Consider the following 22,860-nt stretch of genomic DNA (forward strand, 5'->3'; position numbering starts at 1 on the left):
AGAATTTGTTTTCAACGTAATTTTCTAGAAAATCAAAAATTTGTGATAACTCGGACTTTCCCGTTTTCCCGGACATGCCGCCTAGAAATCTGACAGCTAGGCATTAGATGAATCAACTTTTTCAGGTGGTTGATTTTTTACAGTAGTGGCATTTCGCGTTTTTTTTCGGAAACTTCAATAAAAAATCCAAGGTGGCGGTGAATTTTAACGTTTCTTTTGGAATAAATATTCACATACTCAAAAGAAATTAAAATTCAGTTTTGTGTTGGTTAGTTTTTTAGGGATAAAAAATTCAAAATGGCGGAGAGTTGACGTTTCCTTTAATGCAGATATTTTTTTAATTTGTCGAAACGTCCTTTAAAGCCATAATGTATTTTGTGATTTAGCGCGAAAGCAGAAGCCAAGTCCGTGGGGAACCTGAGAAAAAAGGGAAAGTCAACGCTGATGGTCCTAGAGGAGGAGGAGGAGGAGGCGGCGGCTCCGCACGAGCGGCGCCACCGCCTGTGAAGCAGCCCAAGGAGGCGGCGCCGGAGGCCGACGAGCCGTGTCTGGTGGCGCTTTCCCGCACGACTGGAGTCGCAAACCGAGTGAAAAGCGGGGAAAAAGATAAATTTAAAAAATGCTGGCGAAAGAAAACAAGGTCGCGGATGCGAGTCTGGTTTGACTTTGAACTTGCGGTCTTTCGACCTCCACGCAACACTGCACAGCGACAGATAATCGAAACCGAACCGTCTTAGCAACAAAATAAGAAGGGAAAATTAAAAAAAAATATTAACCCAGTTTGTTTTGCAATTTTTGGCGATAACGGAATGACGCAATTTATATATAGAGGTCAGTCGTCAACTGGGGGCAACTGGCCAAAAATATCGTCTGATAATTTAATCAGACTCTGAGTGCTGTGCGAGACGGTCTGAGCAGCATCCCTGGTCCATCGCGCGCAGAGAAGAAATCACGATGAGGCTCGGACTTGTCGTCCTCCTCAACCTCGCGGTTTGCGCCGCGCAAATATCTTGGAGCAACGCCTACTTTCCAGCTCCGGGTAAACATTTCTCATTTACTATTTTGCACTCTTCAACTTGTTCATTAGAAATTTGGCCCAACATTAATTGATGGATCTGGGTAAAACTAATCGATTCTCGGTAAATATGTAAAAAATAAGGATCCGATGAATTAAAATGGACAACCACTCGATTTAAATAGACCAATTGCTCTCTTGAAGTTCTACTTTTCCCTCACAGTTTTTGACGAAGGAGAAAACCTGAGTAGCCACAACTGTGGAAACGAAACAGCTCGGAACCAATGGATCGTTGATGTTCAAAACACACGTAATCAACGTGGGTGCTATAATTTTAAAGCTATTTCTCAAAAGACTATTCTTGAACTAGGTAACGTGAATATCTCGCTTAAGAATATCAACAATAGAGATTCTTTATTGTCTAGGTGATTGCTCTTTCACTAAAAATGATACAGCTGATCTACGGGTATTTCCAAGAAATTGTTACATGCGCGAAACAGAAGAGGAATGCATCAGATTGTCCGCCAAAGTAATTATTTTACCATTTTCAGCAAAACCGTACAATTCACCTTTTGTTTATACAATGACTTTTTCAATTATTTAAGGTGCTGGATGTAATGAAAATTGCCGTAAGTTCGACTTCTCTTTATAAATTCACGATGATGATAACTGAAGAAATGCCGAGCGTGGTAACTCCCATTTGTTTGTTCAACCGTGACAACGCAATGGACTGGAAACCCTACTATGAATTTTCACCAAATAGCGTTCGTATTTTTAAACTAATTTGTGCAGTGACTTAGACTTATTTTGAATCTATATTTTTACAGATCATACCACCCAGGCAAAGTAAGTTTGTTAAATTTACTATTAGAAACTTATTTCCGACAGGATATTTAAATCTAAAATTATATCGGCGCTAGAAATAAACAGATTTATCAAACATATAGCTGAAAAAAGTTAAATCTATAAATTTATTCTGCTGTCTCCTGGCTTTCTATTTAAAAATCAGCTTTGTATAATGTTATTTAAAATGAATACATATAGAAAGACTAAAATTGAGAGTTATCTCATATCATAATAAAAACCATATTTAAAATCATTCCCAGCGAACGGGGAAATAAAAAGTAAATGTTTCGAATATTTGAAATAAAAATTTAATTTTAATAAGGTTTAAAGTGTGAACGATCAAAGGCTATTTTTGGACTAGTTTAATTACTCACATAATAAATGTTTTCATCTGAATGATTTTTGTAAATACCATTGACATGACTGCTTCGTTTTTGTCAAAATTTTACAGCAAATGTGATGGAGCAAGGCCACTGTAGCAGACTTCTACACAGCACTCAATTGTTGAGACATTTGCAATATTTCAAAATTCCCATCCAGAAAATCCTGTGTGTCCAGGAAAGCAATAAAAGTAAGATTTGTAGTAAAATGCATCTCATTCAATTTCAATGATTGTCATTTAATTCCACACAGGTTATGGTTTTCTGATCAACTTCTACAAAGGCCGCTATTTCTTGAGAGGCCTAAAATATAAATCGGATGACCGTTTTTACATTGACATATTGCCATTCATTGACGTGTTCGCAAGGAATGCAAAAGACATTTCTGTTCTACGCCCGATGCCGGAAAAAAAGCAACCGAGGGGTAATTTCACACAAAAAATTAAGCTTACAGCTGTTTTGTATATCTTTAAAAAAAGGATTCACCGCGCCAAACAACCTCAGTTTCCGAAACTGCGGAAGGAAACGGGCGTCAACAAGAAGGAAACGAGGAAATGACGATTCTTCCGAAGAAGTACCACTGAATAGATATATTTTCGGTGGAAACATTTCTCAGACAGGCCACCATCCTTGGCACGCTTACATTGAGAATGAGGTGACTGGAGCAGCCTGTGGCGGGACATTGATTTCGCCGACTGTAGTTTTGACTGGTATTGAAGAGAAGAAATGATTAATTTCATGACTTCGATTTAAAATGTTCTTTTAGCTGCTCATTGCATTTATGGATCAGAAGCAGAAGACTTCATAGTTGCTCTTGGGATGTATGATAAAAGACAAAGAAGAGCCCCTGGTGTTAAGAGAAGAAAGGTTTCGCCTTCCATATAAATTATTTTGATCCAATTATAATTATTTTGAAAACATTTTAGCTTAGCAGTCTGATCGTACACCCGCAATATGATCCTGAGGAATCCATGAGTGACGTCGGACTCATGATTTTGAGCAAAAAAGTCGAGATATCCGACAATGTCCGACCGATTTGCTTGTGGAACGACGACTCTGACTCAAACTTGGCTCGGGTGGCTGGAACCAAAGCTATGGTATCGGATACGCCGTGAATTCGAAAAATATATTCTAATATTTGTTTTTCTTTTTTCTGAAGGCGGTTGGGTTCGGGCTTGCTGACAACTACACGCTGCCAGATGAGCTGCAAGAGGTTCGACTGCCGATTTTAGCTCACAAAGAGTGCTACTTGTCGAAAAAGAGGTTTTTCGGGAAATATTTGCTGCCGGGAGACAACTTTTGCGCTGGCTATACGAACGGTTAGCACACCCGCATTTAGCCATTTTTGATTTTTTTAATTTTTGTAAATTAATTCAGGAACGACCACCTGTAACGGGGACAGCGGAGGCAGCCTTTCCATCGAAAAAGACGGCCGTTGGTTCATCCGGGGCATCGTCAGCTCTGGAATGTCGAAAAAGGTGATGTTTGAGGGCGAAGAGAGATTGTTGTGTCACCCAAATCAATATTCCTTGTTCGCTGACGTCGCAGGTTACGTGGACTGGATCGTGGAAAATACGCCGGAAATTTCATTCCGAAATTAAATGTGGGTTTTGAAAAAAGTTTGGCAAAAGGATTTATGGTTATTCAGTTAAAAAATGTAGATTGTTTGCATAATCTCTAATAAACGCATATTCTTGCTATGTTTTTTTTTATAATAAATGGTTTTAAAAGGTTTTATTTCTCGGCTTTTAAAATTAAACCCGCTAACACGAAATTAATTTGGCCGCCTCTGCTTGTTGCTTATCACACATTTGGGAGAAGAGAAATTAAGAGGTCAAATCCATGACCTTTCGTCCGTGGCCTGGTTGCCCGTCTTTATCGTCTTGTGAAAATCCTCTCTTCTGTTTTTGCAACTACACTTGGTAGGTAATGAAGCTGATAATTCAATAAATCAGAAAATTAGTACTGGAAGGAAATAACAATGTCTTACGTTTTCTATCAAACGACTGCTCAATATTTTTTTTTTTAATAAATTCAGGTTATATTGACATGATGAATTTTCCATGAATGTAATTTACCGCTAGCTCATGCACCGTCAATTATCAACGCAGTCTATCTCGCAAATAAGAAGAAATAAAGTAATTGGTCGACTGCGTGATCAGCGACACGAGCACCAAAAGAGCGAAAGAAAACAAGGTCAAAGTGTTATCAGTGGGATGCCGTGGCAGACTCTGGCTCAAATCTCGGTCGCTTCATCCTCTTCACGATAAATAACCAGAGTTACCAATTTCTTCTTGCTTTAAATCGTCTCAATAAATACATAAAATATAGCCGACGCGAATCCACACATCAGCCTCCACATCTACTTCACGGACTAAAGTGGAAAAATCTCTAATAATTTGTTGAATAAAAATTTAATTTGATAAATTTGTATCGATAATTTTAATGCAAACGATTTTAATTGGATGAACTCCTAAGGGTAATTAACGATTTTAATTTAAAGATTGAAGGGATTCTGTTATTTACTCGTGAATCGGCAATTTAATTAGGTGAAACAGCAACTGAATTTTTTGAAATTGGACTAAATAAACGGAGCATGAAATTTATAGAGATCATAAAAGTTCTCGCGGCTGGTTGGAGGCGTTGCCATGTTGCCATGCATCAGCGGGGAAAAATAGCAAATTTTAATTAAATATCTTTGAGATATGCAACCGGCGCGAAAAGCGTGCTCGGCGGAAAGAATAAACAATGAGATTTTCAGGCGCTGACAATTAATTAGAGAAGGGTAAAAATATAATTTACATTCTTGTCCATTTGCTTCACGAGTTTCTTTGAGTTTGTCTTTTGCGACGCCACCCTAAATTATTTATCCACGCACTGTTGCTACTGCTGAATTGAATTTTTAATTCCTGTTTAACGCACGTTTTTCACCCCCGACCCCGACCGCCCAGAGGGAACACAGCACTGAAGGAAGAAGGAAGGACATCTCTCGGCGGCGAATCACTTTGCTCGCAGTCAGCATCAATCAGCGGAGTGGACTTTCGCTCTTTTTCGAGAAAATATCGTTGATTTGCAAAAAGGAAATGCGTATGAGCTTTTCCGAGAACTGAAAAATGCGTGGGGCTGAATTCACTCCGATTTTTGTTTGATAAAATGAGGAATTTGTGGCCGGCTCTCAGCCCCAAAAAGAGAAGTAACCTGCGCAAAAGTGTGTGTAGCATTTGGCGGGAAAATGCCGAGAGTCAAAGTTCTCGCGGCGAGATTAACGCGCGGATAAATTAAGGAAAATAAGCATTTTGTTGCTCTGCTGCTCGGCCGACGTGAAACTTTTGGCGTGCGCGGCACTCTCTTTTCACGCCACCTTGCTCCTGCAGCTGCAGCATTCTCCCAGTTAGAGTCTCGCTGCTCGTAGTGGGGGGAGGGGGTGGCGGGCCCCAACTGATGAGCGAGAAAACTGCACCTTCGGCACCTCTACCTTTTATTTAATCTCTCCCAGCGCCACCCTATTTAAACTGAATTAAATTTTTAAAAAGATTTAAATATTTATTCTGGTATTATTGCCGTTGCCAATAGAAAGAGTTGATAAGCCAGAAAAGAGTCAATCGCTATCCGATACTGCGTCAGTCCAAGAGTCCTTATCTCATTATCATACCGACAGGCTTTATAGCTTATTGCAATCTTATTGTGCCTCGCACAGATTAAAACGTTAATCATACACCTCACCATCCAATTCAACGAATTATTTAATACTTAAGCTAAAAATATAGATTAATGACGAGAACGTGTGCCAAACATTCCAGCAAGATAAATACTCATCTTTATTTAATTTCAAGTTCAATAAATATTTGGTCCGACGGTATATCACACGTCCTAATGCGTGGAATGGATTACAATTTAAAAAACAATTACGGAACATATTCTGCTTTTTCTAAACAAAGAAAATAATCGCCTATCATTTTTTAAACGCTTCATGCTGTGCAGCTTGAAGGACGAAATCTCTCATGACATCTTCCTTCAAAAGCTTGAAGGCTTCGCTCTTCACGACAGCATTTGTATTCTTCATACAAAAGTTGAAAACGAACTCTTTAAGCTCCTGAAAAGAAATGAGGGTCCAAAACAAAATTTTTATTTTAAAAAAGGATCAAGGAACCTCAGCAGCAAGTTGTATTGCTTTCTCGTAAATCGACGCTACATTTTCCACGGTTACGCCTCTTTTGATAATTTTCAAGCACTCCTTTTGCAGATCAGCCATTTGATAGAAGTGGGCCAAGGCGAAAAGCTCTTTGTAAATGAAATATTCAAAAACAGGAATCAACAGCGATTCGAATTCTTAACCAAAAGCCAAATCTGGCTGCAGATCAACCTCGTTGGTGTAGAAGAATCTCAAGAAGGCGTAAAATACATCGTAGCTGTGATGCTCGATAATTTGCTCCCTTTTAAACATAAGTTTTGATTTATAATTACTCACAAGTTAAGTTACCTTTGGTTGCTCTCTTTCCAACCACCTAGGAACATCGCCCTGAAGAAATTGCATCGCATTATCAGAATTGTTTTGTGCACGTGGATTTTCTTTCCCTCGACATTGAAAACAACGTCAGCAGTATCCTTAAATCAGTGATATATACAATTGTTTATTATTATTATTATTATTCCTTACGGCGTCATCAAAAGAATTCTGTAGCCATTCCGGACTTTCGTTAGCAGTGTTCATTTCTTCTAATAGCTCATCAAGTTTTGGACGCAACGGTCGGAATGTCAAGGCCGGAGTTGGGAGTTTCGCAAAAACTTCATCCAGGGATGCGAATGAGGTTTTTGTCGGGCCCAAAATTTTACTTTCTAATAATTTAATATGTGATGATTATTGTTTTTAATTATATCATAGACGAACCGTTTAATTCGCCCCAAATGTATACTTCATCAGCTTCTGTGACTGCCGCATTAACTCTGCAACAGTAATTAGCAGCTAGGTCTCTTACCCTGCCAGAACACAATTTTTATCGTATAATATACTTTTATAATGTTCATCTTACCTGCCATAAATTCCAGCTTTCAAAGTTGGTTCATGTGAATTTTCGGTGGTTCCATTTCCAAGCTGGCAAAATTCATTCCCTCCCCAAGAATAGATTTTTCCATCGCTAGACAAAGCCAGTGCGTGATTTTGGCCACAAACAATTCTTTTAATCGTGATGCCTTCCAAGCCTGGCACTTTGCGAGGAATTGTTTGCTCCCTCACGTCGTCTGCACTATGGCCCAAAATGCCATCGGCATTTTTCCCCCAAGCCAATACCTTTAAATTGAAAAATCCAATAATTAACCAGAGGTAAAAGAAATTTCAATGTTATATTTTTATGAAGAAATAATTGAATATACAATCAAAAACCCGTAAAATGAAATGATTTTCACCTCTCCTGAGTCTAGGAGTGCAACAGATGATAAATATAGACAAGCGACGGATGTCACATTTCTCCCAGCCGAAGGAAAGTCCAATTCGATTGGAAGTTTTTGGCTTTTTTTGTGTCCCAGTCCCAACTGCCCGCTATCGTTACGACCAAAGGAGAAGACCTAATTAGAAATTGTGAATTAATTTGAATGACATGTATTTTATTTAAACCTCTCTATCTGAAGTTAATGCCAGAGTATGGTAAGTGCTGCAGGCAATTTGCACAACTCTTTTTGTTGCCAGAATTCCTTCTATTTTGGTTGGGATCAAGGTTTCTTGTTTCGTACCCAGTCCAAGCTGGCCGTGATTATTGAATCCCCAGGCAAAAACTGAGCCGGAAGCAGAAATCGCGAAAAACGTATAGTTTGCGAATTGCATTCCTAAAAAATAATATAATGAATTTCTTTGGGAGTCGCATCAATAAATTTCCTTAAGCTTCACCTTGGATATTTTGTCCGCACAATTGTTCAATTTTCGTGTGCACTGTGCGTGGTTCCCTGTCGCCAGTGCCAAGGAATCCTTCTTCGTTTTTGCCAAAGCCGAAAACTTCATCATCTTTCGTCACGTAAATTGCACTATCATCTTTAAATGTTAATTATAGTTAAAGATGAGACAAAGGATGTTTGTAATTCTGAGGAATTATTATCAAAGCCTTCAATTTATAGAATAAGCGGGCAGTGGAAACTAAATAATAGTGAATGAACACCAACAACAGCCATTCAACATAAAAACATAAATTTTCTTATCAGAAAAGGCCAGTTCAAGCTTTGTGAAACATAATAATTAATCTAAAAGCTTACTAAATGTGACTGCAAGCCTGATATTCCGATTCAGGTCGTCGCTCAGCTCCTGAAATATTTTCCATTTATCCAATCTGTCCGACATCGCGGCAGCAGCAGCCTCCGCACCAAATCAAGTTCGTTTCAGCACTGCTTGCAAGAAAAGCATTCGATTTGAGTGTTTTTTATCTCTTTTTGGCGACAAAGCAAGCTTATCAACGAGTTGGTTGGCGTCTGTCTACCTGCCTGACTGCCGCGCGCAATCAAGTTTTAATCTTATGATAAGAAAACAAGTCACCTTGATATGAGAGCAAGGAGGAAGACAAGTCCTTCTATTGAAGGACAAAAAGATAATTAATCAGAATTGGTTATCTTCCGATCGATGCCCTCCCTGCGAAAAATTTTCATTGTTTTAATATTAGGGTAACATTATTTCCCAATAACCATTGTTGTTTTAATATTGGCGTCTAATGTTATACCAATGTGAAAATGTGACTTTTTTCAATATTGTTCTAATATTGGCAACAATATTGGCCCCTATCATTGTGTTATTATTAATTTCAAATGGAAATTAAATGATGTCCTAATTTCCGTAGATTATTGGTAATTATGGGTTTTCTGAATGAGAAACATATAGTTTTATTTGATTATTTTTTTATTTATTTATCATTGCTATTTTTTGTACCATTTGGAGATTCATATCACAAATTTACTTAGATCTAAAACACAGTCAGGTTTCTCTTATCAAAATTCACATAAGGTTTTACAAATTATATTGAATGAACAGCAGGGAATGAGACTAGTTTGTCTAAGTAGGGAAGTACATAGAGCTTACAAGAAATTCTATTTATGGGAGAAGTAATAACTCTGTGAGTCGCCTTGATAACAAAAATTTCGAGGAGAGATGAATCAATCGGAGAAACAAAAAATGGCTTTTCAATGGCGTAAACTCGTCCTGAAAGTTTACAATCAGAATTTTCACCATTGACTGACGAAATTTGAACGATGCAATCATCGATTTTACAAAAACTATCATTTAAAGAGTCAGCTACAAAAGACGAGTAATATAACTTAAATTTGGTTACTTTTCCATTTTTGCTCTTCTCTAACAATGGACTTTCGTGGTAAATTTTGTACATTTTGTAATATCTATCTACTTCATGCAATCTTTTTTCGATTTGAGCAATAGGCGTACTGGAAGATTTTACACGATCTCGGAGGGGCCTGTATGAATTTTCGAACGAGTATGTCGAAAGTTCATCAAGTGGCAACTTTGTGACTCTCACATCTGAAGTCAAGTGAATCAAATTGTGCACAGAATATACAGTGTCTCTATAGCCAACAATATCGTCATATTCATTTGAAAATTCGCGTAGAAGGGTTTCAGCGAGGTCAAGCATTGTAGAATTTGTGGAACAGCTGCGTGTTCGCAAAATTCTAATTCCAACGCAGTACTTTAAGAACGTTTCGTACACTCGAGAGCTCAAAAACGGCTTCAACAAGAGAAAGGCAAAGTATAGTGCAAAGTCCCGAAAAGTGCATGCTTTCCACTGTGCGAAGAATTTGATTGGAACTAACGGCCTCTGGAAATCACGGCTAACATAAGGTTTCATAGCAATCATGGCTTCATCCAACAGATCAATTTGATGTATGCTAAGTTGAATTCTACTTCCTCTGGAAGCTTTCCGGAAAAGCTTTGCGCAAAATCTTTTTGTAACTCCTTCGTCACAAAGGTGCAAAACATCAAGGAAAAATTGCGAAATAAAATTAAGGTTTTCAACTTTAACTAACGCAGGGAGGGACTTTTGATGGTCTGTGTACTCGAACTTTCGAAATGCGATATTGTCGCGTAAGTCAGAATCCTCACATGTTTTAAAGCACATCACATAATTTATTTTTTCAGCAACGCAACGACAACGCTCGCAGCCTTGCTTAGAGTTGCTGCCTACAATCCCTTTGCAAAAACAGCGAGCTGGGGAGTCGCACGTGAATCCCACAATTCTAATTTTAATACGCACAGGTCCAATTTCTAAATATCCTAAAGTGATGACAGACAATTCATGGGCAAGATCAACTAGAAAAGCTTGAACGGGTTTTGACGAACCCTCAAAAATTGCAATCACAATAGGGGGAATGTTGTATTTGGTGGACAAAATTCTAAATGAAATAGGCCAGATGCCTTTTCTTGTGGTAGAACATTTATACAAAGCGACTCCATCAACTGATAACATAATTTCGAGCTCCTCATTAGAAAACAAGAAGTCCCTGAACTCAGCGTTATTTTCACAAATATACGTAAGACGAACAACTAGCCCAAAATACGCATAGAGACCAGGAGTGCCATCAAAATTACTCATTTTAGAGTATGAACTCTTTTTTAGTGATTGCAAAGCTGTTGAAGCTGAAATTGGCAGTTCAGGGTGGAGCGGGTGCAAGATTTTTAGCAGTAATGTGTAAGAATTTAAACTATGAGGTTGAGTGGAAATGAACCACTCATTTAAGGGGTCTAGTAAGCTTTGTCCTTGGCGTCTAGCTAACACCATGCTTAAGTCACAACTGGGAACCTCATCCTCAGACTCAGATGACTCAACACTAATGCAATCATATTCAAGAGGTTGAGTGTCAGAAAGATCAACATCAAAATTAGTTTCTGATTCTGAGGATGACGATCCTGCAAAAAATTCTCTCACGTCAGGATAAGAGTTGCCGCTCAAAACAGGTACAGAAGGATTTGCTTCATCATTTGCATTCAGATTAAGCAATAATCTATCTCTATTGAGTCTTCTAGCTCTCAAAAGACGCATTTTGTCTGTGCTACTCATCTCCTTCAGATTCTCCTGCTGTCGACTCCTCCGACGAGTTCTGATTGTTGAAATATGCAAGAAGTGGGTTATCACTCGTAGACCTAGCAGGGAGAGGCACGTCATTCTTGGCTGACTTGACTGTGGATCGTGAACTATCACAGCTCTCGTTGATAGGTCGGGGCACCTTCTTCTTCAAGCTTAGTGCTTTGGCCAGTGCTGTCGAGCCACTACGGTTCTCGACGCAAAAAGGGGATTGGGCAAACACTTCAGACATTCCAGCTGTCAATTTCTGAACATCACATTTCACGTTGAGTACTTTGCAACATGCCATCGAAGACTCTGAAATAACAGGTTATGCAATAAATTTTTAAATTATTTCGAATAATAACGTACCAACAATCGCCTCGAACAGCTCTGGAAATGCTTTCTTTAAAGAAGTTTTTCCATCTTTCTTGACCACTTGATTGCTAAGTTTGCAACGGAGAGTCTCTGAGAAGCACTTTTTGGTGACAGACCTGGCCACATCTTTATCACTTTCACCAGTGCCGTATGCAACAAGCATTCGTGACTGCAATCAATAAATTGAACGTACACACTTAATTAACAAGTATTTATCTAGCTTTAATCCTTGAGAGTGAGCGTGGGCTAGTTATAGGCGACCCAACGTCGTTTTTGTGGTATTCAAATCCAAAATTTGTTCCAAAAAATCCTAAAATTAGCAGTTCTTAAAAAAAGAGATTAATACACAACTTAGGTGTTTTAATGGTTTTTTAGGGTAGAGGTATAGTAAAATAGAATAGTGGTAGTCGAAATTCATTGGTGTGTAAACTTTCATTTTATAATTAGATGCAGTTTTTCACTGTTTTTGTTGAAATTAATATGAATAAATGCGGTTCTTGGGGAATCAAATGGGTGCTAAGGGATTGACAGAGGCTTTTAGGTATTATAACAAATAAAAGAGAAAAAAAATAAAATTTTGAACCACGCATTCCCTAAAAATGCGCGAGATTACATCGACTTATTAACTATATGCCATTAGTCCTATTTTTGGGGTTGCGCAGGGGTTCTTTGAGGAGGAAATTTGAAGCAACTTCTTAATTTAATTGATCAACACTCAATTTCAAATTGATTTAATAGCACTGAACTCTCAAGGGTTAATTAAAAATATACACCTACCAGTGCGTCTTTCTCCCCGGCTTTGTTACTCTTTAAAGAGTTTGTAATGGCTTGGCATTCACCCAATGTGTCCAGAGGGAGTTTGTGTTGCAGTTTCGAAGAGACTAGAAGCGCTTTACCATCTTTAGAAACCAGTTTGATAGCCAAGTTGTCAAGCGACGCCGACATCTTCTTTACCATCTCTTGGACCTCTGTCAATTGGTCAGTAAGGGCAACATTTGCTCGTATGTCTAGAAGGGAAAAAATTATTTGAATATCATGATGAATTTTAATCTACCATTAATTGACTCACTGAATTCACAACAAGTTTTGTTGCATGCCCCTTTATTATTTATTGAAAGGCCATCCATTGCAGTTTCTGGTTGTTTTGCTGGAGCAGCAGGTCTTGAACCTCTTCGCACAATCGTAGGTGAGATTTCAGGCGTCTCTGGTGACGCTTGACTGAAGAAGGTGTCTGTGAAAATTGAACCTTTAAGTATAAAAACTAGGATATCTTTAAAGACAATAATTTTACCCTGAGGTTCGTGGCTGACGTTAAAATTTTGGCTGTTTGCCACATCTTCGTGGTCCTCCATATCAGACGACACACTTGGAGAATTAGGAAAGGAAGCTGCATAATTCAAGAATAAGAATTTATATCACAATAATACGTTAAAAATCGAAATATTTTTACCAAATTCTCTGCACCCACCCATTGTCTTCTCACTGTCAACTTGCAAACGGGGTCTCTTTTCTGGACGAGAACCACCTAACACACACAATAAAAATACAGTCTACTTTTTACCAGCATTATTGTGTAAAAATAAAATATTTATAACTAAATAACATATTTTTACCTTTATATCCTGAAGCTGAAGATACGAAGTCACTCTCAGCATCACCGTACTTTTGGGTGGGTTTTCGGAATCTGCCTTCAGCTTCGCTCTCCTCTGTGTCGCGGATTGGCTTTTGCATTGAGTAGAAACTCCTTACACGATCTTTCGCACTTAATTGCGTTGCTGAAACATACGGACCTGTAATTTAAACATAAAAAAATATATATATATATACTTACAAGACAATCTCACGAATGTAATGCGTCTTGTGACCATAGCAGACCCATCACTAACAAGGCCTTTCTTGCCAGCATTCATCAATGCATCAAAAAATTCCATATTCTTGGGGTAAAAGCATTTGTCTTCTGAAGTAATCCATACTCTTGGCACAACCTCAATTATAGGCCGCTCATTGCGTTCGGCTGCAGTTTGGTCAGGGTCAATGAATTGAACAATGGCCCACGTTTTCCTAGATTGTCGGAGTTTCGTCATGAAGTCAACAGTGGCCATTTTTGCTGCTCAAATCGAATCACTTGCTGGAAAGAGAAAGAATACTTAAAGTGATAATATTTTTTTTATATCTGAAGCGTTTCGGTAATTTTGTTGGAAAAGCACAGAAAAAATTGGACATCTTGATTTTTTTCTACATATTAGTTTGCAGAGTTTGCATGTTTGTGCACACAGCTGACTTAATGATCGCCATTATATTAAGAGCGTTAATTATGTTTAAGATTTTTCATGAGCTTTTAAAGGTTATGCACATAAAATGTACTACGCATATTTGAAATATTTTCGAATTATCTATACAAAAAATAAAAATAATACTCCGCAGAGGACTAAAATTTTGCCTTGCATTCGAAAATCGTCAGCCCAGTTGGGACACAGCGACGCCGCGACTCTAAATAATAGGGTTAAAAATTGAGGCGTTTAATCGGCCAGATAACTTAAAATTCTTTCATGAAACTGCTATAATTTTTCCTTATCAATGTGGCTCGTCGGGCCCAACGAAATCAACAAAACGTTCATCATCCAGGGGCAATGTTTTTTAACCCTGAACCCAATAGCTGTGCCCAACAAAAAGGCCCAAACGCTTTGCAAACTAAAATGTTTAACGATGATGCTTTCTCACTTACCTCGATAGATTAACTGCTAGAACCGTGTGTATTCTATCGAACAACTCAGAAGATTCTTCTGTTTGACATTCATCAGTCGGACTACATAATAACCACGATCAGGCCTTAATTTGAATTTTAATAGCGTTCATCCTTTTAGCCTCAACTCCTTTGTTTTGGTAAAGATGCGGTAATGGCGGGGGACAGAGCGGGAAAGAAAGCAGAGGGAAAAGGAAGTGACGTAACAACTAGTGGATGCGCACGCATTCACGCATGCGCACGCATTCACGCATGCGCACTGATATCATTGGATTAACATTGGTGTAATATTAAAATAAGATTAAGATAATAACTTATTTACATTTATTTTTCATTATTTTTTAAATATTACTGCAACATTGTGTTGCAATCATTTTTCGTTCATCATTTATTAATATTATTCCAATGAAGCTTATGATTAAATTATCATTGGTATTATTGGCTAATGAAGATTTTTCGCAGGGCTATGGCTCGAAATGCATGAGAAAATTGTTGTAATTAATTTTAAAGGTTTGAAGTTATTTTTATCAGGCTGAAAATCGTGTAAGATAAAAAAACTACAGCATTCTATCGTAAGTTTTTATAATTTAATATAAAATCCATGCCTTTTCTGTTTAAAAAATTAATTCCCGAAGCAAGCGATTATTTTGCAAAATTTATTTATTATTTTTAATCTGCGCAAAGTTTTTATATTTTAATTATAGCCATTTTTTCCATGAGCAATTTGACCCTTTGAAGTTTGAAAGCCTTGAGTTTTTCTCTTCCCATTCCTGACAAAATGATTTCATCCTATATTCTGCTCGCATATATCTTTATTCAGCCGAAAATTACACTGATTTATTGTGTTACATATATTGCTATTCGCGTTCGGTGCAGACGAACTGGTAGGTGTCGGTGGTGCACCTGACCTCGGTGACCTTTCCGCTGAACATGGTGTTGTTGGCGGTGAGCGCGAGGCAGCGGTTGGTCAGCGCCGTCGTGTTGGACGATGCGGCGAACTGCAAGGCCGGGATCGCACGCTTCGACGGGCACCAGCCGAAAAACGAGACGCAACCCTCGTTGTTGCCGCCTAAGAAGAACAACTTGCCCGCCTTCGTCTTCTGCAGGGCTACGAAAATGAATTATATTTTATTTCGTTTTTAGGCGTTGGATAGACCACCATTGTCAGCCTGGATGAAGCAATTAAATTGGTCAATTGTGTAGAAAAAGGCCAGCGTCATGTTCAGCGTGCAGCATTTGGTCGCGGCCCCAGCGTAGTCCAGCTAAAAATCAGATTTTTACCTTTTAGACGCTAAATTTATATATTCCAATCGATTCCTGAGGGTCGAAATAGGTGGGGTGAGTGATTTTTCCGGTCAAAAATGATTTCCTGGGGTCAGAGCAGAGGCGCAAAGCAAATCACACGTTCCTTTGGCGCGCAAAACGCTTGAATACTGTTTAAGCGTCTCCCCTCTGACGTCACAACCATGCTCGGTGCTTGGCTTTGGCGTCTGAATGAGAGAGTAGGCGACGGCAGAGACATCTGCTCATACCCAGCAAAAGCAGTGCAGCAGAAAAGTCACGTGGATCCCATTGGCCAAGAATCTCTTCGCTAACTCCTTTCCAAACTCCCTCCTAACAGTGCGTGCCTGCGCCTGCTCTTGGCCAATGAGATGGCGGGATTGAGTCACGTGACTGCTCCAGCTGCGTGAACTGTGCTTGCTGGGTAGCAGATGTCTCTGCCGTCGCCTGCTCTCTCACTCACAGTCAGCTGCCAAAGCCAAGCACCAAGCACGGCTGTGACGTCACAGGGGTGAGACTTGCGCAGTAGCGACTAAAAAATTCAAACCAACGTTCGTTTTCTGCTTATGCACGTCACAAAACCGTTTTCTATCGAATTAATTACTGATCCCACCTGTTTCGACCCTCAGGAATCCAATGGAATATAAATAATTTTAAATATCAAGCAGAAAACTATTAAAAATTGTCAGTCTTTTGGTATTTTCCTTACAAAAACTGTGGAGACGTAGTATCTTTTGCCACAGGCAGTGAGCGGGTAGCCATAAATGCTGCCGTAGTTGTCTCCTGCCGCGTCTGCACACATTTCAAATTAAAATCAACGGATTTATATATTAAAATTAAAATCAACTCTGTCCATTGGCCAGGTTTGTCACGTCAGCAGTCTGCATCAAGAAACACTTAAATATTATTTTCCCAGCACAAATTACAATCTTACATTAATGTTGCAAGTCGGGTTGACGTTGCAGTCTACATTAGTGCACGAGACAGGCGCCCCTGACTGAAAGAAAAATTATTTTTAACCGGAAATTCGAGAATAATTAGGTACCGAAATGTCCTTGACCGACTCCTCCACCATTCCCGAGACGACGCTCGGAGATTTTTCAGCCGTGCACTGGAAAGCCTGGGCGATTGCCTCACAACCACCAGCTGGGGGAAAAATACAAAATAATTATGATTTAAAAAGATAATACGCACATTTTTTGTTTTTGCAAACGTCGAAAATGTCAAAGCTCTCCTGAAGGGCGTCGGTGTTCTTCGAGTTGGCCTCGACCATTTTCAGCACGTTTGCCGCATTTGGAACTCCGTTTTTGACCAAACCCAAACTGTCGCCCATGCACTTGAAATAGCACTGAAAGGAAATTTTAAAAGTGATCTAATTTTTTGGTCATAAAAGCGTCACTTTAAGTCTGGCTGAAAATGTTGTCGACGTGAAAATGTTTCCAAGCTCCGCTGGAATTTTTTTATTTATTAAAATAATTTTTTTTAATTATAGAAAATCTCACAGTCGGTCACGTTAAATGCTTTCTGACACATTTCGCTCTTTGCTTTTGTCAAACTGTCTCCGTTTGTATCGTCCATCTGCGAAAATAATATGTCCAATGTGAAAGTTTGTTTCTAAAATAAAAAAACATAATTAACAATTTGAAATAAAAACATTAATTAATTGCGATTTTTATCTCTGTTAAAAACTAACCTACCAGGAAAATATCATTAAAAACTTTTTGGAGAGAGTTAAATTCCGAAAATTCCAAGAATTTTCCAGCATTTTCAATATTAACAAATTTTCAAGACTTGACCTCGCAAATGTAGTCCGACCGTGTATCACAATTAACGGCCTGGAGGGAGGAGAGGGAGCCCGAGGCGGTCAGGGCGACCCTGACGCAGGTGTTGGCCTTGTCCGAGGGCGGCTGCGCGCTGCCCCAGCGCACGGTGCTGGCGTTGAAGAACTGGTCGTCGAAGGCGCACCACCCGAACTGGTCGTCGCAATCGAGGTAGGCGCCCGAGGTCCAGAACGAGCCCTGAAGGTCGGCCATGCCCCCGCGGGTCACGTTGTCCAGGCAGTCGACCTGGCTCAGGCTTTGCACAGACACCAGCCGCATCCCGATCTGCTCGCACTTGCACTTCGCCTCAGACCACGAAAGCTGTGTTTTTTATTTAATTTTATTTCTTTGATGAAGTTTTTTTTTAATTAAAAACCTTTTAAAAGTAAATAAAGTAAGGGGGGAAAAACAATTTTGAAATTTTCAGAGCACTTTTTAGTGCCTTTTTTGCTAAATTCAAATTTTAAAATTTAGAAAAAAAATTATTTTTGGATATTTTGTCTTTAATTGAAAATTACCTTTAAAATGAAATAAAAATTCTTATCTGATTGAATTTAAATATAATCAGTTGGACCAGGAAATAAAAATAGGTGACAATAATTATTTTTTAAGTCCGTATCTGATCCGATAATTTTTTCAGGTTGCACGCAGTCTGTAAAACAAACCGTCGAGTTGGAGTTTTTGTCTGTGAACATGAAGTATTTCTTGCATTGAGACGTCCAGCGGCCGTAACTCGTTGCATCTGCGTCGTTTATTATTAATTTATTTCCTTGAAAGGAACAAATATGATATCGAAAAATTACATTTCAGCTTTCCTCCTCCTTCAAACAGGGACGCCTGTGGGAAGAAAGTTAATTTTTAAATAAAATTTCAACCCCAAATTCACGTTTTTGGGACAGCTTCTTGGGCAGAACGGTCTGAAGCACGGCTTGGGCGTTGGTGGACCCTGAAAACACCCAAATTTTTATCTTTTCAAACGTTTCTACGGCGAATGGCTGGACTGATTTTGGTTTTCAGCACGTCAAAAGAAAGCAAATTAATTGAAGAATGCAAAATAGCTAGATTGAGTCTGAAATCGCAGCGGAAATGCATTAAAATAAAATTTATCACGAAAGTATACGGTGGCGCCATCTGCTGGCGGCTTCGAACACAAACTGGGGAGTTACCCTGCAGGCGAACATCTGCCTCGCGGTGCAATTTCGCATTCCGAGCGAGCTGTTGAAGTAGCTAGTGACGTTATTGGTCGTCTTCGAAATCTGCAGCCCGACGCAGTCCCTGTCCACGTAGCTCAGGTTGCTCTGCCCCTCCAGGGCGATGCTGCTCAGGTTGACAAACCTCTTCAGCGAACACCATTTGGGGTTTGCCGGCGAGTCGACGCGCGACCCAGACGTCCAGTAGTTCAGGTTGTACTGCCACCCTGAGTAAGGGGAGGGTGATGTCAATTGTTTTATTTAAAATTAATGAGGGGAGGTTCGTATATACCCTTCAGGAGGGTGTCGAAGCACTGGAACTCCTGCGGCTCGTCCAGGAGGAAGGGGGTCATCCCCAGCTGGCAGCACTGGTCCCAGTTTTCTTGCCAGTTACCCTGGGACATTGGAGGGGAAATACTCGCAGTATGATTTATTAAATCTGTAATAGAAAATTCTTTACCAGAGTTGTACCGAATAAAAACGTAAAGTTGCAGCTATTGATCCAATTTCCGTAACTCAAAGGGTCTAATAAAAACATATTTTTATAAGAATTAAAATTTAACTAGGAAACAAACCAATCAAATTTCCCTTGCTGTTGAAAAGTGAGGTCTAAAGGGGTAAAATAATTAAACATCCTTTTTTAAACTATAAATTGAATTAACACCTACATCTTTGACACATTCCTGAGGGCATGACGGCTCGAAAGACTGCAATTTTGAATTATTTCGTTCACGCCCTTATTTTAATAATTAAAATAAAATGCCTCGCAAATGAAATTGTTGGGAGCGTTGCAGTCGGAAAACCGGAGTCCGCTCTTGGTGTCGTCGCCGGCGGTGAGGACGTAGGTGTTGCACTTGTCTGTTATTTTCGTCGCCGTCGTCTGCAGGCGGTTGATGGCCACGTCCACGTCAACCGAGTAGTTGTTCACGTTCGGACACCACACGCTCTGGCAGAAAGGGTCTGTCAACCCTGACGTCCAGAATGTTGTACCTGACTCTTTCAAAACGTCTGAAAAAGATTTATAAATTGGTTTTCTGGGATCTCAAAATCAAGGGATTTGAGAATTTGGGAAATTCGACCTTTTGGACGCCATCAGGGTGCTCAGGTTAAACCCTGATGGCTTCCAAAGGGTCAAATTGTACATATTCTGAAAGGTCTTGACTTGGCCGTTTTAAAGGTGTGCAGATCTGGCAAATCAAGACATTACAAAGCCCGTCAGGCGTCGTTTAAGTGTCTACTTTTCGGAATTTAATTGAATTGATCGCTTGAAGGCTGCCCTGATGCCAGGGTTCGATTTCTAATAAGTTCAGATGGTCTTATCTGTCCTCGGGAGTGATCTCCAGCATTAATAATCATCCGATCATGCAATTTAGATTTTTCCTATGAGCTGTAAAACGCCCTTTTTTACCCTTTGACCTTTATTTCTCAAAAACTGAAAGGTTCCCCGCCCCTGAAAATTTCTAGGCATGTTTCACACACTTGGGGAAACATTTTGTCACATACTTAGAAAAATATTGAGCAAGCCGTTTTTAAAAGACATTCATAATATAATTCAAAACTAAAAAATAACAATTTGTAAAAATCCAAAAAGTGTAGTTTATATTTTAAAATTGTTTGCCGTCTGAATAGGCATCTTTTGACACCAAATATAAAATTCTAGCTTCATTAGAACCCGAAATAAGCTCAATTTTCCTAGATTTCACCTTAAGCCTTTAATTCGGTTCGAAAATTTCAATAAAAATATATTACCGTTGTTAAGGGACGTCAGACACATTTGCTCTTCGTCAGTTTCGATGCTGAGGAGCCGCATGTTATATTTGCAGCACGCCACTGCTGCCTCGTAACGCGTTTTCTGAATTTTTAATTCATGATTTTTGTTTTTAAATTGATTAAACTTTATTTGCCTTTGTGCTGCTAACGAAATATTTCTTGCTGCAACGGGAGTAAAATGCTCCATCGGTCAAGTCTACAAGCAATTATTTAAGATTTTTTTTTAAATTTATTGTAAACTTACTTTCACCGCTTAACATTTTCTTTTGTAGAACAGACTGAAATTAATTAGAAATTTTAAATAAAAATCATTACTTTTATTTGAAACTCACGTCGAGCGGACACGAGTGGTAGGAGCATCCGCGGAAAACGCAATATTCCTGCCAAAAATTTAATCAGCCCTTATTTTCGATTGAAATTCGACATTTTACGCCCGTCAATTTAATTTGTTCGGTGGTGGTGGTCGTCTCCTCGGTCGTGGTCGCCGGCGTCGTTGTCGTCGTCGGGGGGGTCGTCTCTTCCGTTGTGGTTGATGAAACCAATTCCGTTGATGAGGGATCGACTGCAAGGGAGGTAATCGGGCTTACTGTTTCCTCCAAAGCCGGGGTTGACGGCTCCTCAGACAATGCTATAAATAAATAAATTTTAGACGTCAAATTTCCTAAATTTATTTAAAAATCAATACATTTGTGCAGATTTAAATATTTTTTATGCAAACAATCAAATTTCTTAACTACCGTAGCCTAGATTTGATCGGCTTTTAATGACTTCCGCTTTCCCCGTTGCACAAACCCAAACAAAATTTAAAAGTGTGATTTTCCACACATTTGTACGGGATTTTCCAACGAGCATCAATGGGAAATTAATTGCGGTTTGCACACTCCCAAAAACACTTAACTATAACCTGTTTCTTCGACTGGAGGCGTTTCAGTTTGAGTTTTCCCCGCCGTTTTCGTCGTCACTTTGACCTTGACGGCGGTCACGTTCGCCAGGCTCTGCACAACCACAAATCAACCTCACATAATATTTAAAACATGACGAATTCGAAAATACCTGAGATTTGAAAGTTGTTCGGTCTGAATCGGAGCAGGAAGACGAGCCGCAGCACTTGACGATCAGGTTCCTCCTTTGATTCTTCGAGTTGCCGTTCCGTCCCGCTTTTGTAATTGGATTAAAGTAAAATTAAATTCTAATAAAATATTAATTCACCCTTTCGGCGTTTGGCACTCTGCTTCGCATTTCCAGCATCAAGAATTACCACCTGATTGAAAAATATTATCACAAATTTTACAATGAAAAAAAGTAATCAATTTCTAAGCAATCAAACGTAATAACGATTAAAAATATCGATATTTGTGAGAATTTCCTACGTACGAGAATAAGAATGAAGAAGGCAAACCAGCAGAGCGGTCTCATTTCGCGCCGGACCAGTTTCACACTGCGCTGAAAACGAACAAACGAACGAGGGAATTTCAACGCGCGTCACGCTCGTTTCCGCAATTTCCCAGCAGGATTTCCCGACTCCTTTGACGCGCGACGGGACAGTGAAAATCACCTAAAAGTGTCGATGGCTTCCCCTGCTATCCTGATATCAAAAAATATCATTGAAAAATTAGGACGATTCAATATAAATAAAAACAAAAGGCGAACTGGCCTCTCCGCTGACATGCCCAGGGTCATCAGCAGAGCCATAACTCCACCTTTGACCTCTCGGATCGTGCGTCAGAGAGATAACCAGCCGCCTTTTTAGGACTAATATTATTATTGTCAAATTTCACAATGAGGCAAAGAGACTGAAAGCTAGAAGTCTCACTGGGTAAGTTCCGCCAGGTTGGAAATTGTTGCATTTAACCTGAAAATTTCCTTTTAACAATCCTTATTTCCCGACTGATCGATATTGCTTAATTTTGGTATCAATCGATGGCCAGTAATTATTGACACATTATAAAATCAAAATGTCATGTCGTTAACGACATCTAAAATTAAATTAAATCAATTTGGTTCGCAATCGCAGTATTTTGCTCAGGTGCCGCACAACTCACAATTGAAGTGTGAGGAAGGGAGCTGTGTTTTGTAGTCGAGTACTTGGCTTGTTTGAGCCTCGATTTTACAAATAAATATTCAAAATTGATTTTGAGAAAATACTGAAAGCTTATCGATTTTGTTTTTTGCTGATTTGCACCTTTAAATCATGCGCAAATTAACAACAGCTACTCGTCTTTTTCTCCTCCCTTCTCAAATCTCTTCTCACATCACCTGCTACCACTTGTTTATGTAAACGTTGCTTTTGCGCACTGTGACGCACAGCTGGCAGCTGCATTGTGGGGAAAGGAGCTGTGTTTTTGAGTCAAGCACTTGGAATATTTGAGCCTCAATTTTACAAACCAACATTC

The 22,860-nt window shown here is 39.2% G+C and overlaps 3 protein-coding genes and 2 long non-coding RNA genes across 5 annotated transcripts; 2 read left to right on the top strand and 3 right to left on the bottom strand.

The window, feature by feature from the left end:
* The first annotated feature begins 1,623 nt into the window (after window positions 1-1,623).
* Window positions 1,624-2,660, top strand: LOC135941842 (uncharacterized). Its single transcript, XR_010575017.1, has 4 exons — window positions 1,624-1,779; window positions 1,843-1,861; window positions 2,313-2,432; window positions 2,495-2,660. It is a non-coding gene; the product is annotated as an uncharacterized LOC135941842 (long non-coding RNA).
* Window positions 2,661-2,724: 64 nt separating this feature from the next.
* LOC135944112 (chymotrypsinogen A-like) lies at window positions 2,725-3,921 on the top strand. Its single transcript, XM_065490857.1, has 4 exons — window positions 2,725-2,951; window positions 3,008-3,338; window positions 3,401-3,560; window positions 3,619-3,921. Exons 2-4 carry the CDS (start codon window positions 3,213-3,215, stop codon window positions 3,840-3,842), a joined length of 510 nt encoding a protein of 169 aa, XP_065346929.1. The 5' UTR covers window positions 2,725-2,951; window positions 3,008-3,212; the 3' UTR covers window positions 3,843-3,921.
* Window positions 3,922-7,138: 3,217 nt separating this feature from the next.
* LOC135941761 (uncharacterized) lies at window positions 7,139-7,957 on the bottom strand. The gene is made up of 4 exons (XR_010575006.1): window positions 7,853-7,957; window positions 7,645-7,803; window positions 7,272-7,528; window positions 7,139-7,218 (listed from the first exon to the last, which is right to left on the bottom strand). It is a non-coding gene; the product is annotated as an uncharacterized LOC135941761 (long non-coding RNA).
* A 1,273-nt stretch (window positions 7,958-9,230) lies between these two features.
* On the bottom strand, window positions 9,231-10,183 carry LOC135944194 (uncharacterized). The gene has a single exon (XM_065490984.1). It carries the CDS (start codon window positions 10,080-10,082, stop codon window positions 9,231-9,233), a length of 852 nt encoding a protein of 283 aa, XP_065347056.1. The 5' UTR covers window positions 10,083-10,183.
* Window positions 10,184-15,231: 5,048 nt separating this feature from the next.
* LOC135943789 (uncharacterized) lies at window positions 15,232-22,159 on the bottom strand. The gene is made up of 28 exons (XM_065490453.1): window positions 22,118-22,159; window positions 21,677-21,728; window positions 21,521-21,624; window positions 21,372-21,462; window positions 20,899-21,095; window positions 20,800-20,847; window positions 20,712-20,745; window positions 20,602-20,663; window positions 20,447-20,549; window positions 19,461-19,705; window positions 19,366-19,404; window positions 19,273-19,306; window positions 19,158-19,222; window positions 18,990-19,092; window positions 18,674-18,924; window positions 18,394-18,453; window positions 18,311-18,344; window positions 18,173-18,249; window positions 17,484-17,828; window positions 17,190-17,265; window positions 17,087-17,136; window positions 16,882-17,035; window positions 16,733-16,833; window positions 16,622-16,684; window positions 16,535-16,568; window positions 16,397-16,479; window positions 15,566-15,668; window positions 15,232-15,514 (listed from the first exon to the last, which is right to left on the bottom strand). Exons 1-28 carry the CDS (start codon window positions 22,157-22,159, stop codon window positions 15,264-15,266), a joined length of 2,901 nt encoding a protein of 966 aa, XP_065346525.1. The 3' UTR covers window positions 15,232-15,263.
* Window positions 22,160-22,860: the final 701 nt, after the last annotated feature.

Source organism: Cloeon dipterum, chromosome 4 (assembly GCF_949628265.1).
Source record: "Cloeon dipterum chromosome 4, ieCloDipt1.1, whole genome shotgun sequence".
NCBI lineage: Eukaryota > Metazoa > Arthropoda > Insecta > Ephemeroptera > Baetidae > Cloeon > Cloeon dipterum.